The sequence below is a fragment of the Sinocyclocheilus rhinocerous genome, unplaced genomic scaffold (assembly GCF_001515625.1).
Source record: "Sinocyclocheilus rhinocerous isolate Xijiao unplaced genomic scaffold, SAMN03320098_v1.1 scaffold2245, whole genome shotgun sequence".
NCBI lineage: Eukaryota > Metazoa > Chordata > Actinopteri > Cypriniformes > Cyprinidae > Sinocyclocheilus > Sinocyclocheilus rhinocerous.
In genome coordinates, this window is record NW_015637544.1 from 436,973 (window position 1) to 457,079 (window position 20,107).

General features: G+C 36.3%; 1 protein-coding gene across 1 annotated transcript in view; it reads left to right on the plus strand.

Moving 5' to 3' along the window:
* Window positions 1–20,107, plus strand: part of LOC107749031 (diacylglycerol kinase eta) — an 80,452-nt gene that overhangs the window by 16,172 nt on the left and 44,173 nt on the right. The window contains exons 2-3 of the mRNA XM_016564077.1: window positions 1,856–1,966; window positions 6,527–6,607. Of these exons, the coding sequence (XP_016419563.1) occupies window positions 1,856–1,966; window positions 6,527–6,607 (192 nt within the window). The remainder of the gene's footprint in view (window positions 1–1,855; window positions 1,967–6,526; window positions 6,608–20,107) is intronic.

The window sequence follows — 20,107 nt, forward strand, 5'->3', positions numbered from 1 at the left end:
AAAGAGTTAATATTCATGAAAACTTTACACTGCGCAATAGGTTCTTTATAGGAGAAAAGGGTTCTAAGAGGGGAAAAAAATGTTATTTTAAAAATGTATATTTTAAAAACTGTTCACTGAAAAGTTCTTGGGGGAATCCAAAATAGTTTTCTATAGCATCACTGTGAAAACCCCTTCTGGACTCTTTATATTTAAGAGTGTATAGAACGTTTTGTGCAGTGGAAGGGTTTCATGGATGTTAAAGGTTCTTCATGGAGCCTTTTTGCCATGCTCGGATTTGAGATCTTTTGCCTTTCCTTTCGTGGCTTCTGTGAGTTCACGCTTGCTAAGGGGACGGTGGCACTGTGCAGGACAGGATCTTTTGAGTAATGGGCTTCCTTTCTTGTGTGCCTTTTGCCTTGTCTTTCCCCTCCCAAGCATGAAATTGGTGTCTAAGCGCACTTGATCTTGGCAAGGCTTCCTGTTCCTTCCTCTGGCAGGGCAGACCCGCACTGTGCACATGTCCGTGTGGACGTCCAGAGCTGATATCGAGTTTCAAATTCTGCTTCCTTTACGCTTATGTTAAGTCTCACATGCCCCCTCTTTGTTTGGTATATTATAACATTGTTTACATAGCTGGGATATAATTGGATGATGTGTATGCAGGAACAGCTCATGTTTAAGGTTATAATTTAGCTTACTTGACTAGCTAGTTGGACAGAGGATTATTTTATTGCCCTGTCTGTTTCATGTCACTCAGTCAGCTCTGGTACGAATATGTTCACAGGAAATGGCAAAAAAGGAGAAAACTTTTCCATCTGGCAGAGGAACGTGCCTTTGATTTGTCAGTGTCAGTGAAATGTTCACACTACTATTACACTTTTCACCACAGACTTTGATTATTTTCCCAAACCTGAAGCTAACAAAGCACATAAATATTGGGTCAGGTAGTCCCAAATACCTAAATATTGGGCAATTAGGTTGAACTATTTTTAGTTCTTTGTTTTGGTTTTGAATGAATTGTAAGGCCAGAAAAGTACTCATCCAAAAAGCACTCTTCTCATAAGCGCAAAGCAGAAATGTACAATTGATTTCAACAGTGTTGGGTGTTAGCATGTTGCTACGCTAACACAGTACAGACAAATATTGGGTCAAATACTCCCATATTCCCAAATACTGGTAAATTTTTATTTTGGGATTGAACTATTTTTAGTGCTATGTTCTAAGACCGCATAATCATACTGTGATACATAATCACGATTAATCACATCCAAAATAAAAGTTTGTGTTTCCATAATATATGTGTGTCTACTGTATTTATATGTGTATATATAAATGCACAAATATATGTAATAAATACTTATATTTATATATATTATAAATCTTACATAAATATGAATATATATATACATATATATATATATATATATATATATACATATTTATGTAAGATTTATAATATATATAAATATAAGTATTTATTACATATATTTCTTAAATATATACATTTATGTGTGTGTATTTATATGTACATATAAATACAGTAGACACACAAAGTTTATGTAAATACAAACTTTTATTTTGGATGCGATTAATCGCAATTAATCGATTTGGCAGCCCTAAATAAAATATATGTAATCAGCATTCTCTAGATTTTCTTTTTGTGTGTGTGTGTGTTTTTTATTGAGCATTCTGGCATTGATGGATACTGCCTGGATATAATGCTACCTTCGATTGTAGCCCAAATAAGGTGTCTTAACTCTGGAACAATAAAACATGTACAGAGCTAATCTATTCATCACTACTAGTGATTTTGTGCTGTGTGCAAACACTTAAATGGTTCCTGACTTCTTGTTCTACCTCTCTCTTTCTGCAGGCGAGCGTGAAGGAAGGGCTGCTTCTGAAACAGACAAGCTCGTTCCAGCGTTGGAAAAAGCGTTATTTCAAATTGCGGGGACGGACGCTCTACTATGCCAAGGATGCCAAGGTGATCTATTCTTTCATTAGATCCTGATACTGATTCTACACCCTCACTACACTGTAAAAAAAATTCAAACCTTTTATTGCTGCCTTAAAAACAGTAAACCATTGCACTTCTTAATTTTATTTAATTACTGATAAAGAAAGTCCAGTTTTTAGTCCAAAATTTTTACAGTGTAAAGTAAGCCCCCTACAATAAGCCCCCTGTAAGCCCTACAGAGTGATCTAAGGTAAGGGGGTAAAAAAACCTGCTTGACCATGGTTCCTTGACCATGGAGTTACTGGGCATGACTGTGCTGAGAGGGGCTGAAGAGCTGCACATGGGCACCTGCATAGCACCTTCTGCCATGCCTATAACGTCACTATGTGTATGTGTGTGTGTGTGGTTGCACTATGGCAGGCGGGTGGCGTTTTGGCCCGCTGGCAGTATCGGGTCTCTCGTAGCCGCGTGTGCTGGAGGGTGCTTTCCGTCTGCTGGACCGGTGCCCGCCGTCCGCCGCCCGCTCTTGGCGCCAGTGGATCGGAGGAAGGTTTGGTGGCGATTCGGGTCAGCAACAGCAGCGACCCCCTCTTTATCTCTCTAGCCTTCATCAATGACATTGCTGACCACCCATCACCCTGCTGGCATTGTTCGGGATGCCCGTTCTCCTCATTGGACAACCGAAGCGGCATCACGTCATTTCCGCGTCTGCTTGTCTGTTTAAGCATCTGAAGAGGAGAGTCCTGGAGACGTGCCTTGTATGTCATTGTCCGTGTCTGAGGGGTGATGTTTTACCCACGAGCCTTGCATTGAGTGTGTTCGCCTCCATTCGTATGTTCTCTGCCCACCATATGGTTACGGATGGCATTCAGGCGTTGGGTCCGTGGTCTGATCCGAATCAGGAGAGAAAGAGTGGATTTAGTCTAAAAAATTGGCAGTTCATAGCTATGCAGCTGCCATGACGCAAGCTAGCACTTCCTGCATAGCACTTCCTCCTGAATGACATGGAGTGGCACTAGCGCATGGCGGCAGAGAGCTGGGAGTTACGACACAGACCTCACAGGCAGAAACGAGGTGGCCGATCGCACTGCTGTGCTCAGACGAGGGGGTTTTGTTTGCATTGGCATGGCACCCGGGTCTGTGACAGACTCATGCTGTAGAGCGGCCAAGCCTACAGATCATAAATAGGACGTCACACTGTTTACACTGCCTGAGTATACAACCATCATTTACTCAAATATCTGCCAATCACCACCCAAAACACTGGGCCTTCACTGATTGAAACTGAAACTTGATGGAAAGGTCTCAGGAAGCCTGGAAATACCTATTTTATCCTTAAAACGCGTATCTCTTTTTGGAGTTCATACATGAACCTGATTATACAGTACATAGGGCTGGGTGGTATGATATATTGTGTTGCCACGATAGACGTGATCACAGGCATTTGTATACATACTGTATATACATATTTGAGGTCAATGGCATGATGCTCTTTTTAATTTTTATTTTGGCCAGACAAAAAATGGTTTCATTAAAAAAAGATGAATTTATTAATAAATAAACAAAAACTTTAAAGTGATACGATAGAGTGGACGCATGAGAGAACCTTCATGACTGTCTGAAAGTCAATATCCAATAATTTGATTTTAACTTTTTTATGACATAGTTTAAAATTTCATAGTATAACTCCCCTAAATAGTAATGATACTGTATTTATGAATTAATAATTCATTATTATATTTGTTAAAAAAAAATTTTTTTTCTTTTTTAAAAATAAAGATTATGTACACTTAAATAAAAATTTCAGGATCAGTAAGAAAAAAAAGAAAAAGAAATTAATAGTTCAGCAAGGGCCTATTAAATAAATCAAAATGACAGTATATTGTTATAAATGTCAGTTATAAAAGTCAGTTTTTAATAGGAAATTAATACATTTATTCAGCAAGGATGCATTAAATTGATCAAAAGTGACAGTAACTAAAATGTTTATAACATTATAAAAGATTTATATTTCCAATAAATTGTTCTTTTCAACTTTCTGTTCATCAAAGAATCCTGGAAAAATACATCACTGTTTCTAATATTAAGCAGCACAACTGTTTAATGTCAACATTAGCTATGTTTCCATCCAAAGATGCGAATTTAACATATTTGCAAAACTTGAATATCGCATAAAACATTTGTGAATAAAGCACCGTTTCATCCAACGAGTCAAAAAGAACAAAATCGTCACTTCATGATAAGCTGGCGCTAAATATCACTAAGAAAACTAGGAGAAGCCACTGAATATAATAATTTTCATATATGTGACCCTGGAGCACAAAACCAGTCTTAAGTTGCACGGGTATATTTGTAGCAATAGCCAAAAATACATTGTATGGGTCAAAATTATAGATTTTTCTTTTATGCCAAAAATCATTTAATATATTAAGTAAAGACCATGTTCCATGAAGATATTTTGTACATTTCCTACCATAAATATAACAAAACTAAATTTTTTTATTAGTAGTATGCATTGCTAAGAACTTCATTTGGACAACTTTAAAGGCGATTTTCTCAATATTTTGATATTTTTTGCACCCTCAGATTCCACATTTTCAAATAGTTGTATCTCAGCCAAACATTGTCCTATCCTAACAAACCATACATCAATGGAAAGCTAATTTATTCAGCTTTCAGATGATGTCTAAATCTCAATTTAAAAAAATTTACCCTTATGGCTGGTTTTGTGGTCCAGGGTCACATATGATAAATTACTTGCACCTCAGAGCAAGCAGACGAAGCACAATAAATGCGGTCATTGCTTTCGGAGGTGGATGCCTGCTGGTTGGGAACGCAGTCGTGTAAGACAGTTATACAGACTTACTTTGACGACAGACTTTGCTCGAGCATTTCAGAACGACCAAAACAACATATAGATGCTGTGAACGAGATTGATCCGCTGCTAGTCAAGTTATCCCGTCTCATAGCGCAAAGTCACATGACTTTTTCAATGCGCAAGGTGGAATTTATTCGGTAAATGTGTTGCCATTGTAGTTTATGCCCATTTTTTCTTATCAGATAAAAAGTTTATCCTACTCAAATGTGCGCATAAGTTTTTTATGCGCATTTTTAGAATTTATTCGCATCTTGGCATTTCCATCCAGCGTTTTTTATGCGATATTCCAAAACGCTCATAAAAATAGGTGGATGGAAACAGCTACTGATAATAATCAGAAATGTTTCTTGAGCAGCAAATCAGCATATTAGAATGATTTCTGAAGGATCATGTAACACTGAAGACTGGAATAATGATGCTGAAAATTCAGCTTTGATCACAGGAATAAATTACATTTTAAACTGTATTACAATAGAAAACATTTCTTTTATATTGCAATATTATTTTACAATATTACTGTTTTGCTGTATTTTTTTTTAAATCAAATAAATGCAGCTTTGGTAAACATAAGACATCTTACCGACCCCAAACTTTTGAACGGTAGTGTACACTCACATGTATTCATGGAAAATATGTTGTTAATTTTCACTTGATTAATTGATTTAAATATTTGTTGAAAATGGTTTAAATGTTTCTAAATATTTCTAGGAACTTGGCACCTGTATTTTTTTTCTTTATCTTGAGCTCTCTTATTTGTCATTGACCCATTGACTATTTTAAAACTCTTTTGAATGTGGCTCATCCAATCAGAAATTACACTCAAAAGTTTTTTTTTTACATGATGTAGAGAAGTTTTTAAACTGAATAATTTTTGGGTTTGCATCCTTCAAAGACAAAATAATCAAATGAGATGAAGTGCCTTAATTATCTAAAAACAGTAAGCCAAATGAAATACATTTCCATGATGATATACACCATTTCCGTCTCATAAATGACTCATAATAATATAATATGTTTGCTCATACTCCCCAGCCCTAATTATCACTGCAGAAAATGACATTGTTACATCCTTGACAAATGTTTAGTCAACAGTAGTTTCTAAGATCCTGGCTCTCCTGATCCTCGGTTTTCACTGCTTACTGAAGGTGGTGTGTGGCGTTATTATCATCTCAGGCCTTCAGTTCCTGCTCTCTGCGCTGATGGAGGAGGTCATAACACACCCAGCTGTCTGCGATCCATCTTGAACTCATATAGCACACACGCATGGTAGTGCATAGGATAAGCAGTAGCAAAGTCCCTTTAAGACAAGTCATGTCACTCGGCGGCCATCTTTGACGCAGTCCTAAGTGCACGTCTAAAAACGCTGACTGTTTCTATAGCAACCGGGACTTCTAACGGCAGCTGCAGTGACGCACTGACTTTACCAATTAGCCATTGGCTCTTTCATTCAGAAGGCGGGGCTTCCTTCGAATGAGCGGCCATATTAAGCGTTGCATTTTTCCCCATTCAACACTATACGAGTGACATGTCTTGGGTATTCTATAGCCTTTGGCAGTAGCTCAATAAGCTCATTTCCGTGTCATTTCAGTAGAACAGTATTCAGCATCACTGTGCATAAGATATTTGTTTATGAACGTATGCTAAATCTGTTGCATTACTGTGATCGTCAATGTTTACTGTTCTCCCCCTGTTTCTCCTCCTGTCCACAGTCTCTTATTTTCGATGAGGTGGATCTTTCAGATGCCAGTGTTGCCGAATCAAGCACAAAGAATGTCAACAACAGTTTCACGGTAAGCGGCCACTTCCATGCTTTATGTCAACACAGGTGAATATCCACAATATACCACAAATAGACAGCACATTAGATGTGTAATATTGACTATTAGTCTGCCGGATACTACAGGATCATGCAGTTCTCATAGCAACTAGTCAGTCAATTTCACAAGTGTCGAGGTGAAGTGTGTCATTTTTGCGCCCTCGACGCAGTGTTCCTGGTGTTATATGGTGTTCGTCCATTCACTGATTACATTAGGCTACTTGCCCCCACTGTCATTTTTAAAAAAAAATAGAAAGTAAAACTATTTAGTTTTAGGTTAGTTCGTATTTGGCATTATTTCTATGATTAATATAAGTGTCTTTATTTTTTTTTTATTTTTTTTGTTGTTGTGTTTTTAATTAAAAATTATAATTCACTAAAAACTGGCATGTACTGTAGTATTGGCTTGAAACAGGATTGCAAGATTTTTATAACTCAAACTTTGGTTACACTTTATTTTGATAGTCCACTTTAGACATTTTATTTATTTACTTTATTTATTTTATCTGTGCTGCGTAATATCATTGCGCCTGCTGCACCCATGGTACGGCAGCAAAGTTCCTTTATTATTACGCCGGAATGAGAGTATAGTTCCTAGCCATATCGGCCTAGAAAATCGCAGCTTTTCATTTTCCGTCGGTCTTAGTACACGATGTAACTACAGAAGAGTCAAGTTTTAAATAGGAAAAATATCGAAACTTTTTGGTCATTTTTGAGCGAGATGCTAACGGTCTAATCAGATTCAATGATCTATGCTAAGCTACAGCTAAAAGTGCTACCGCCAGACCCGGAGATCGGCTGAATGGATTCGAAAACGGTAAAATTCAACTGTTTAACTCTAGGGGAGTTGGAAAATGAGCCTATTTTCAAAAATAGTGGAGTGTTCCTTTAAGTAACTTTGCAACTACTGTACATGTAAACTAATTCTCGTTAATTTGCAACTACATGTCTACTAACTCTCGGAGTAGACTGTTAGGTTAGGTTTAGGGTTAGTAGAATAAGTTGACATATACTTGCAAAGTTTCTCATAGTCAGTATGTTGCATGTTGTGGACCCATCAAAACTTCATTAGCAAAGATGCTGTTACAGTTAGCAAGTTCAATTCATTTCTGTGAATCACTTCAAGCTATCCATTTCAATGAATCAATCCAAACTCTACTCAACTCTAACTCAACTATTCATAAAATCATGTCACATCTCTGTTATCCTTTACCATTTCAGAACAGATAAATATCTTCCAAAAGGCTGGAAAATATTATATTATATTATATTATATTATATTATATTATTGTCAGACTCTGTTCCCAGTTTTGTGTGTGTGTTTTGCTCCCCATGTGCCTTCCTTGCCCTTATTTGGCCCTTCCTGTTCCTGTCCCCTTTTAGTTCTATTAGTTCCAGGTGTTCCTTGTTATTAGTTTTCCTCCTCACCTGTCTGCCCCTCGTTATCTGCCCTATTTGAGTTCTAGCCCGTTCTGTTCTCCCTCGTCTGGAATTGTATATGTCTACCCTTGCTACGTGTGTTTTCCTTGTTCCCTGGATGTTATTAAAATCTATATGTTTGAATTCCTCTCCTCGCTCCTTCGTCTCCGTGCTCTTCACAGTAGCGCACCGTGACAATTATCATGTCATATCTCTGTTATCCTTTACCATTTCAGAACAGATAAATACTGTAAATATCCAAATCTCTTTACAATGGACTGTGATGGCACGTTTCCCGAGTTATTAACATCATAAATCTAGCAAAACATTTTTGAAATATTTATTTAAAAAATGGAAAGTGCACATTTTTAACATTATACTTTGTGTTTTATTATATTGGCATTAAATTACAAAAAGAAAACATTACCATTGCACACAAAAGGATGTTTCTAATACAACATCTGAGGGAGTGACAGTACATTTGACATCTTTCTCTCTTCTGACTGCTGTAAATCTCTTTATTTTTAATTTTTTGGAAACATGATTGCGCATGACAGGATTTTTATTTTGCTATTGGAGCAAATGGGAACACAAAACAATTTTTTAAAACTATTTTCCGTTCACCACTATAGACGTACAACGACTTAAGCTTCAGAGAACCCAGAAACGTCCATTATTAGAAAATCATTGAAAGATACTTAGTTTCTGCACTGTGAAACATGCAAATGTTGCCTCAGGGTAGTATTGTTGTGCTTTTCCATGGTATAACGTGTGTTTGTGTTTGCGAGCAAGTAAACAAGTGTCGTCAGCTGAGATAAAACGGGCCGAGGAGCAGCGACTGTGGTCGTGTCCTTCTAAAAACTGCAGGCCGGCTCCCCAGGCACGGGTATAAAAAGAAACAACGGAGAGCGAGGGTTATTCTTAGCAGCAGAGATGTTAGTGCTCCACTGAGCATGGTTTGGATGATTTGATCGCTGGCATATTGTTTAACAGTGGGCCGTGTGGATGCGTGTGTAACGCACATGCTCTGAGGTAGTTGCTACGCTCCGCCTGCTCCAACAAATGCTTTTTCCCCTCAGAAAAAGAAATCACCCACTGCCAAGAAAAACAACAGATGCTCATTATACTTATAAATTATTGAGAGGCCCATTCTGTTAATTTAATTTTAGTTTTTTAATCTTTAATTTTGTTGATTTATTTTTAATTTTAAAAGTCTTTTCCATGTACTTTCTAGCAGTGTTCATTTAGTCTCTATTAATTATTCTAAGTAGTCTTTAAAGCTATTGAGACATGCCTAATAATCAAAAAGAATTAAAACAATCTTTAAGTCTTTAAAAAATTCTAGATGGAATTAAGTTGGTCACACTGCATATATTATATTATATTATATTATATTATATTATATTATATTTTGTTTTGTTCTGTGCTGGTTAATGGTCCTCCTGAGGCTCTTGAAGGTTTGCCCACAGGAGAATTATATTGCTCAGAGGTTGCTCTTTTATGTCACAGGAGACTTAATTGAGTTCTCTGTTATGTTTTACTGAAGTAGCAACAGATGTGTCTTGTAGAATTCTGTAGTAGAAATAAAAATAGTCACAAATTGATGTAAAGTAATAAAGCTATAAATGGATAGCACTGCTTGATTGTGTTTTATTAGTATCCATTTTTCAAACAGTCCCAAAACATAGTCCCAAATAAAAAAATGATTGTGATCAAAATCTATAAATTAATTTGAATAGCATAGCTTGGATCATTTGGTCTTGGAATAATTTGATGAGAAATTGAGGAGACTTCTGATTGCAGAATTCTTGTACTGAATTTCATTAGGAGAAATAAAAACTGTTGCAAATTAGAAAGTTATTTACAAAGAAAGGGTATAATCTATTTTATAATCTATTTGATGAAAAATGTTGGAGTTCATATTGAGAAGACTTGACTGCAGATTTCTTGTACAATATCTTGAGTGCAAATCTGGGTTTGTGGCATTATTGAGAGATTACTGGGTTTGATCCTCCAGAGAATATCCTGAAAAGCAGTAGATATGAGCTAAAGTCTCCGTTTGCACTTTATCTCATTGCACTCTAGGAGAAACTATCGAGACAAAATGGATTTCCCTTGCAATTTTCTTTTCTAACGCAGGCAACTTTCCATGATGCGCAGCCACTTTGGGCTCCATTTTTGCTGTATTTTTCTCAGTGTAGCAAGTTCTAGCAACCTACTGCTTTGTAGTCGTGCTGTGTTTTTTTTTCTGTTGCTAAAAATAGCTCACAGCACTGTGCGTTTCTGAGAGAGAGGGGAAGTGGTCTGTCTGCGGAACAAAGCAAACAGTCCCAAAACATAGTCCCAAATAAAAAAATGATTGTGATCAAAATCTATAAATTAATTTGAATAACATAGCTTGGATCATTTGGTCTTTGAATAATTTGATGAGAAATTGAGGAGACTTCTGATTGCAGACTTCTTGTACAATATCTTGAGCACAAAGAAATTGTGAGAGACTTAAAACAGCTTCAATGCATTTAAATGAGTTTTCAGAATGTCATTTTCTGTATGTTTGCATGTGCGTACTTGACACAAAACGTGTCCAGAATTTGTAAAATCATAATAGGTTCAAATTTGCATGAACGTATAAGGGGAAAGCCTGTATCTTAGGTCCATTTTTAATCATCTTTTTTCCTTCAGTGTACTGAAAGCAGAAATGATGTAGGATTTCCTTTGAAACCAACTAGTAAATTAGCTAGTAAATTTGAGAGAGAGAGAGAAGTGGTCTGTCTGCGGAACAAAAGGAAATCCTCGGAGTGATGTCACTCACAAACACCTCCCGGTGAAGGGCTGCAGTCAAAAGCGGAGGGGGAGTGAAAGATATTGGAGGACGGAGGCACAGCGAGTGATGAGGGATGATGGGAAGAGGTGAACGCTAGCCTACACTCCTTAATGACTCGCTTCTGCTTGACTTGGCTAGTGGTCCGGAGGGAGCTGTAATGGAGAACAGGGTTCAGCCTAAACACACGCGACGTCTTAAAACGGCTACTTAGTATGCAGGAATTGTTCTTTGTTCGTCCATCGAAATTTGCACTCATGCGTTTGGCCATGTGGAAGCGCTCAGTGTGGCGGTGCATGTGACATTGCATGTGTCTCCGGTGGGCTGTTCCTTGAGCGGTGGAGGGTTCTGCAGTGGTTGGGGAGGGCGAGAGCGACCCGGAGAAACCAGCTTTAACAAACACACTCACAGGCATCAGCTCGCGATTACAGAAGCAGCGGTGCAGCTGAGAGCAGATCGCTGGTGAGTGCACTACACACAGACGGCATATGCATGAATGCTGTAACAGTGTCGCTTGCCATCTGGGTTCTGCTCACTACCGGAATGGAAACTTGTCTTTAGATTCTGGTTGAGCTCTCTGTGAGACATTGCCTGCTTGGGTTTCTGAGCGTGTAAGAGGAAAGGCAGGACGCTGCACCTTGAGGTACACGTGAGCGAGGCAAAGCTTCCAGCAGCAAGTGCTTTTCGTCGCCAGCTCTCGAGAACAAGATTCCATTATCCTCAATTGGCACCGGCTAGAGCTTTTAAGGGGCTGCACGCAAATGGATTTGTCATTTTGTATTTATGCTGCTAGGTTTTAATGGCGCAGACTGATGCATCTCGTATCGTTGAGATGGTACGGAATTGGGAGAGACTTAGAACAGCTTCAGTGTAGTGTTTAAATGAGTTAATGTCGTTTTCTGTATGTTTGCATGTGCGTACTTGAAACAAAATGTGATCAGATCAGATTTTAGGTTCAAACTAGCTTGGACGTATACGGGGAAAGTCCATATCTTTGGTCCATTTTTGGTCCATCACCTTTTTTTACCCCTTAAGTACAGTGAAAACACTAATGTAGGATTTCCTTTGAAACCATTTTCACTCTAGTAAATTAGCTAGTACATTTCACAAATAATTAAACTCAAAAACTTGTATATTTTCTTGTAAAACATACTCCAAAAACTGCATTTTTGCCACTGGAATTTTTAACGTGAAATTTTTTTTTTTATAGTGTAGTTTAAATGATCCTGCTAGTGTGAAAATTTTCTATTTATTTCGTTTATTTAATTTTGTTTATTTATTTTTAAAATTTCCATAAAATTTCCATGCATGTACTTTCTAGAAGTGTTCATTTAGTCTCTATTCATCACTCTATGTGGTCTTTAAAATTATTGAGACATGCCTAATAATTAAAATAGTGTTTAAAAAGTTCTAAATTGAATTCAGTTTGTCACACCGCAGGACATCGAGCTGTTTTAAAAGGACAAAGCAGAATACTCTGTCAGTATTATTTTGACAGTCCTTTGTAAACAGTTAAATCATGTTTGAGACACTTTATCTGTGATGTTCCGACTAATGTAGCTTATTTAATGATGAATAATCTTATAAAGTCAGGTACAGCACACCAGATCAATACAGGAACAATGATAATGAAATCCACATGATAAAAGCAGATTGATATTGGAAATATTATTTAAAAAAATAAACTTTGTTGATATGCCCCTAATGATCTTTTGCAGAAAAAATGGGCCTGACACGCCTGAGATTATAGTTCATAAATAGACTAAGCTAGATCTAATGAAATAATAATCAATTTTGTCCAGAGGGAATCCGCTGGCTCACTAATGTGAAATAATGTAGACTTAGAGGGAGTGCTTTAATTAAATGCAGTATCTCTTTCCTGGGGTATGAAAACACTGTGTACCAGTGCAAACTGACAGAGATGAGGAATTACGTATTGGCTGTAGTTAACCTTGATGGAGCAAGTGCTTCTAACATGTAACAGGGATCAGACAGCTACATATTAACGGTTTCCATTATTTATGGTAGATTACCTTAGCTGACAATACTGTATATACACTAAAGTTCATTTTTTATTTTTTGAAAGAAGCATCCTTATGCTCACCAAGGCTTACAAAATGCAGTGAAAACAGTAATATTGTGAAACAATTATTATAATTTAAAAGGACTGTTGTCTATATTGACACATGTTGAAATTTGATTTATTCCTGGGATCAAAGCTGAATTTTTTAGCATCATTACTCCAGTCTTCAGTGTCACATGATCTTTCAAAAAATATTCTAATATGCTGATTTGCTGCTCAAGAAATATTATTCTTATCAATGTTGAAAACAGTTGTGCTGCTTTATATTTTAATGGAAAACATGATAGGTTTTTGATGAATAGACAAAATGTAAACGAACAGCATTCATTTGAAATGCTAAAAAAAGAACCGTATTATTCTAGAAGGGTTTTCGGAGGAGGATTATTGTTTAGAAATTATTGTAAAAAGGTGAAAATACCTACCTTATATCCCTGCCTTATCCGACCTTTAAAATTTTTGTTGTAACCTAAATGTCCTGCTGTATTAGTTATGTAATATATTCACGTTGCCTGAAAAAAAAATGTAAAAAATTACACATAATAATAAATAAATGAATAATAATGTATGATTCATTCATTTAGTACTAGGTTTGTGGTTTTGGCATTATTTTATTGCACCAAGAACAATTAGCTGACTTTGATATCTATCTGATCATGAGGAGCTTTCCATCAAATCCAGTGGTGTTTTCTCCCAGAGCTTCAATGAAGGTTTAATCTATCACCTCTAGAATGTTCTATAGTGTCATTGATTAGGTCAGACTCAGTCCTGTGTTAAATAAAGCAGCATTGGTCTGACACGGATGCTCTCTTTAGAAGTCTCTGCTGCGGTGACTGCCCTTTCCTGAGTATTGAACTGGAACGGCTTCACTTTCCCCAGACAACAGTCAGCCCCCTCAGTCAATGGCGACTATCTCATTGGTCTGAGAGCCATTCTTTTCCTCACTGCTGCTTTTTCGAGTGCCACTTCTTTGACCAGTTTCTACCAAAATGGTGCCGGTTCTCAATTTGGTGGTTTTGCTGGTTCTTTGCCCTGCATTTCCATTAACTGACAGTTACTACATAACTTGGCCACAAACATATACACAAACAAACAGTCCTGCAGAGTAGCAATGTGCAAATGACTTCTTTTCAAAATGAAATAGTTGGGGGGTTTGGCTGAACAACTAGTCAAAATGTTTTAACTGGAAATGTAATTAGGCTTGTTTCAGGTTGCTTTCTGATTCCTGATCTCAAACGGGCATGTTTCATAGGGGGTATTTATGTATAAAGCACATGATCAAAAATATGTAGTTGGAGTGCACAGAACAGATTGAAGGGGTCTTGAGATTTATTTAAACCATAATACATTTACATTTAGTCATTTAGCAGATGCTTTTATCCAAAGCGACTTACAAATGAGGACAATAGAAGCAATCAAAACTAACAAAAGAGCAATAATATGTTAGTGCAAATGACAAGTCTCGACAATGACAAGTCTAACGCAGTACACGTAGCAAGGTATTTATATATATATATATATAATCATCAAAAGTTCATAAATTTCACAATTTGACTATTTAAATAGTAATAAATATTTGACTTTAAATAGTAATAAATGTTTGTATCAAAGCATATTTTAAGTATAATATATTCATTTTAATACCACGTAATTAAAAAACAATACATATAGATTACTATATCAATGAGAAAACAATGAAGAAAAAGTAATAAAAAAAATATTTAAAAAAATAATATAAAAAAACAGTCGGGCATGATAGTCTTTCCCCATAACTAGACATATAGAAATAAAAAATAGATGTCAAATACATTGTAAATAGATGAATTTGTTAAGAATTGTAAGTCATTAAATAAATTAGGAAAAAATAAATTATATATAAAAAAAAAATCAGGGCATGATAGTCTTTCCCCATAACTAGACACATAGAAAAAAAATTAAAAATAGATGTCAAATACATCGTAAATAGATGAATTCGTTAAGAATTGCAAGTCATTAAAAAAGTATGAAAAAAAAAATAATAATAATTTAGGGCATGATAGTCTTTCCCCATAACTAGACACATAGAAATAAAAAAATAGATGTCAAATGCATTGTAAATAGATGAATTTGTTAAGAATTGTGTCTGCTGACTGGTGCTATTTTGTTTGACACAGCAAACTGTGGGAGTGTTATTTTAGTGTCATTGAGATATTATAGAATTTATTAATATTTTGTAGTAGTTTTTATTGTTATATTTTGTTTTCATTTTAATTTAGTTGAAGTTTGAATAATTCTGTTATGTTTTTTGTATTTTTTTATATGTCTATATAGTTTTGATTTATTTTTATTTCAGTTTTAGTTTATTTTGGCTTTACTTCAAGTAACAGTTTCTTATAGTTTTAGTTAACTATAATAATAATAATTTAATGACAATTTGCTATTGTTAAATTGCTTTATGCAACATTGCAATTCTCAGCATTTATCAGCATCTCAGTTGTTGGATGACTAGTTGACCAGTCGACAATTGTGTGCCATTTCATAAGGCCCAGAACCGGTTTCAGACACCCCGTCGTTGTAAGAGAGTGAAATCTTTTTCTGGTTTGTCTAAACTCCATTTGAATGTAATCATGAACTGCGGCGACGGCGCACATGAGAAATCACTCAGTGAAGTTACTGTGTCCTCAGCGCGAGCGGCTGAAGAGGCTTTTAGAGTAAGTGGCTGGCAGGGATGAGCTGGGAGTTGCCCGTGTTTGATTGTGTAAGGGAGAAAGATGAATGCTAATGTGATTACTGCATCATGGCTGGGCATGGAAATTGATAGGTATGTTTTTTGGCAACAAAAAATGAATCAAATAGCTCTATAAGTAATGAAATAACACTCTTGGAAAATTCCAGCGGCTCTTTTCGCAGCTGACAGCACAGCCTGGACAGTGTGACTTCTTTATTTTTTTTTGTAGAAGACACGCAGCCTCTCATGCTTGTGGTTTAGATCTGCAGTATCTATGGTGAACATATAAATAAACATGAAGCTGTGCGACGCTACGCCGCAGCTCTCGGACTGAACTGCCCTTCACAGCTCCGTGCTGCACTACTAAACATGCCTCGCAGAACACTTGTCATTTACAAGCTAGTAAAGGACAACTGAGCCCTTACATAGCAGCTGCGTGGTGCACTGGCACAGGGTGGTATTTACGAAGGAGGCTTCCGAGATTCCAGTGTCTTCCTGTAGAAGAGGCTCCTCAGATGACTGGAGGGCTGCCAGAGACACTCTGCGCTTCAAATGACCTTATCTGGTTGGACAAAAGAGTCACCTTAAAGGAGGTTATTTCATTAAATCCTGACGACTGATAGAAATAAAACTGCAAAGCTTGTTCTTATTAAGTATTTATGCAATGGGGGTTGTCATTTCAATTTATATTTTGGGTTCAGTACAAGTTAACCTCTATTGACAGCATTTGTGGTGAAATGCCAATTGAGATTAATTAATTTATCTGTTATAAAATACATTTAAAAAAAGCACAAAAAAGAAGCAATTCAATGTTGTTATTGTTTAAAATAAAAATTCATTTAGATTTTTGCGGCATACAGTCAAATTTCAGGGTGATACAATTGTACTAAAGAAGTTTAATTGAAAGAAAGTCATGTGGTGCAACCAGCAGTATCCAAAACATGAAGAAAAAAAACAAGAAATTGTAGAGAAGGCCCCTTCAGACCCTCAAGACTGTCTGTTTCAATAAGTACTGTATCTTAAAATATGTTTTTAAGATACTTATTCTGATCAATTCTGGTGTAACGTCATGTGGCACAACACCCCGAAACCGTATGAATTTCTTATATTTATGAATTAGTAATTCACAATGTTGTTAGAATATATACTTTTATCTTGAAAAATATATTCAATATCTTATTTCTAAAATAATGATTGATGTTTATTCATGTATTTAACGCAATTTGTTTTGTTTTTATTTGATAGTTACACCACATGACATATTAGTATGTCATGACTCATTACATTTAAACATTTCTTAAAAATGTATGTGTTTTAAACTATATTTTCAAAAGATTATTTTTTTTAAATCATGGTTTTTTTTTGTCATTGACCTGAACCTGGACTTACAGTAAAATAATAATTTTTCATGTAGCACCATTCAAACAGGATGATTTTACCAAAAATAATAATAAAATAAAATAACAAAAAAATAACTATAATAGAAAAAGAAAAAATGCTAAATTAAATATATATATATATACATATAAAGTGCAGAGTGAATTTAAGTTAAAATCACAGTATTATAGACACTTTACAAAACTTGTACAAGGGAAAAAAGAAAGAAAAAAAGTAATTATTTACTTACCCTCATGCCATTCCAAACTCAAATGCATTTAAGATCTCTTGCTCCATAGACTCTAAGTGCATTAGCATAACTGCAAAATTTTCAATTAAAAACAAGTGCTGTTAATAGAGCTTTTTGAGCCCAGACCATTCTTTTAATGATGCACGGCTAATGCCTTTTGACTTTGACTTTATTGTCAAATGGTTAAAGGAAGTCATACTGAAGTGGAGACAGAAGCCACTAATGAGTTTGTGGGTTTTAGGGGGCTGGGGGTTGAAAACACTCAGATCCAACAGCACTAAAAAAACAGCAAGAATTAACAAGCCGTAGATGAAGCTACTGTATCTCTACCCGCCGCTCAAATGGCAAAAATAATGAGCTACAACGTTGACATCCACATTACTCTGTTGCGTGTGTAATTCTCTCTCAGCACCTCGGCTGCTGTCTTCAGTGCATTCCCCTGTAATCCACTCTTGCGGCAGCTATAGCCACTGCGTTTTCTCATAGAGGGATTGTATGCCGTTGTGTAACAGCGATAGCGTTGTTTATTTGGTAACCACACTTCTGAAAACTGTAGTAGCCAGCTAGGCAAAACTTAATTAGAGACGATTCATTCCCCATCATGCCAGATGGTTATGGCTGGTTTTCCAAAAATGAGTGAGGCAACTTATGGTTGAGGCATTTATAACAGGAACAGATGGGTTTTATCTATTGCATCCATGTGAGCTCATTAATGCAGCCAGGAATACAAGGTTCGTTTACAGCTCTTTATAATTAGCTGAGAACACTGACACGTGTGCAGCTAAACTAGGATCTGTGATGACAGCTCACTGCAGATTATAGATATGAAGAATAGGAGCAAGTAAGTATTATAACAATGTTTTAATGCAACAATTTCAGTCGAGTGTCAAGTTTCTCCTGGACAGCAATGAGACTAAAGGATAGCAAATGGAGACTGGAAAACATAGTATTTTGATGTGTTCAAAAAAGATCTCAAGAATGTCTCAAACAGTGCTCAGATTGGTTCAGACTATAGAGTCTGACATCAAAAGTCAGAGGTTTCGATGTGAACATTGCAACAAGCAAATCATCTCAGCTGTCCACACTGATTTGATTGTTTTTACTGTATATCAAAATCGTCTAGTTTTAATTCATATTTCCGGAGATAAACTTGATACCTAAAGGGATAGTTCACCTAAAAATGAAAATTCTGTTAACGATCCAAAATCCATAAGACTTTCATTCATCTTCAAAACACAATAAAGATGAAACCTGAGCAATTTTGTCCCTCCATTGAAAGTCCATTCCACCAAAACTATCACATATAAGCACTGATCAATGCAGATACTCATAGCGCATCAAATATGTTAATCAAAAGTTTAATCTTAAAGGGATAGTTCACCCAAAAATGAAAATTCTGTCGTTCCAAACCTGTAAGACCTTCGTTCATCTTCAGAACACAAAGTAAGATATTTTTGATGAAATCCGAGAGCTTTCTGACCCTCCATAGACAACAAGGGAACTACCATGTTCAAGGCCCAGAAAGGTAGTAAGCACATCATTAAAATGGTCCATGTGACATCAGTGGTTCAACTGTAATTTTATGAAGCTCACGGGAATACTTTTTGTGTGCAAAGAAAACAAAAATAATGACTATTATTTTATAGTTGCATAAAATTAAGGTTGAATCACTGATGTCACATGGACCATTTTAATGATGTCCTTACTACTTTTCTGGGCCTTGAACATGGTAGTTCCCTTGTTGTCTATGGAGGGTCAGAAAGCTCTCGGATTTCATCAAAAATATCTTACTTTGTGTTCTGAAGATGAACGAAGGTCTTACGGGTTTGGAACGACATAAGGGTGAGTAATTAATAACAGAATTTTAATTTTTGGGTGAACTATCCCTTTAATTGGGTGATGTTTAGAACAAACCTCATCATTTGCATCAAGCAAGCACATTTGAGCTTCTGCTTATCACATACAATGAGCTCTATTTATGTGTGATCAATGTTTTATATGAATAAAAGCCTAAATCTGTTCGTCATATAAAGCGGTTGCGGTTCATATGGAGAACTTTTATGGTGCATTTATGAAGTTTTTGAGGCTTGAAAGTTTGGTGGAATGCTCTTTCAACGGAGGGACACAAATCTTTCAGGTTTTATTAAAAATATCTTCATTTGAAGATGAAGTTGAACAAAAGTCTTAAGGGTTTGAATGAGGGTGAGTAAATGATGACAGAATTTTCATTTTCAGAATTTTCACTCAGAACTCAGTAGTCAAGCCTATTGAGCTATGAAAGAGCAACATCTGAGGATCGAAAATCAGATCAAAACTGTAAATCGGGAATTCCCACAGTTTTATCCTGAGATAACTGGCCACCAAATGTCATATTTTGCATCGAACATTTCTAAAATATTGTAAATCTAAAAAAAAAAAAGACCTAAATTAATCTCTCGCGTCTTTAAAACCAGAGTGGCCAAAATGAGAAAGTGATTTATGTAGGAATCTGCGCTGTTGCTTCGGTGCAGGTGGTAAGCTGTAATTCCCTAAAGACTGTATCACCTGCTTCACCACACGCTTTGCAGCGAAAACAATTGTTGTGCTGCCGTGTGCATGTGGAGATGTTAAGGGTGGCGTTATCAATAAATTATAGTGATATTAAAAGCGCAGGAGTTGACTCGCCTGGAGGCTGCCCCTGTTATGAAACAGGCTTTTAGCATTTTCTCAGGCTCTCCGCCTGTCAGCCTAAATCTCGCTCAAGCATCCGAAACGAGTCGAGAGCAAAAGACCTGAGGGGTGGAGGTGGCCCTTAAAGAGGAGACGAGGAGGAGGCGAGGG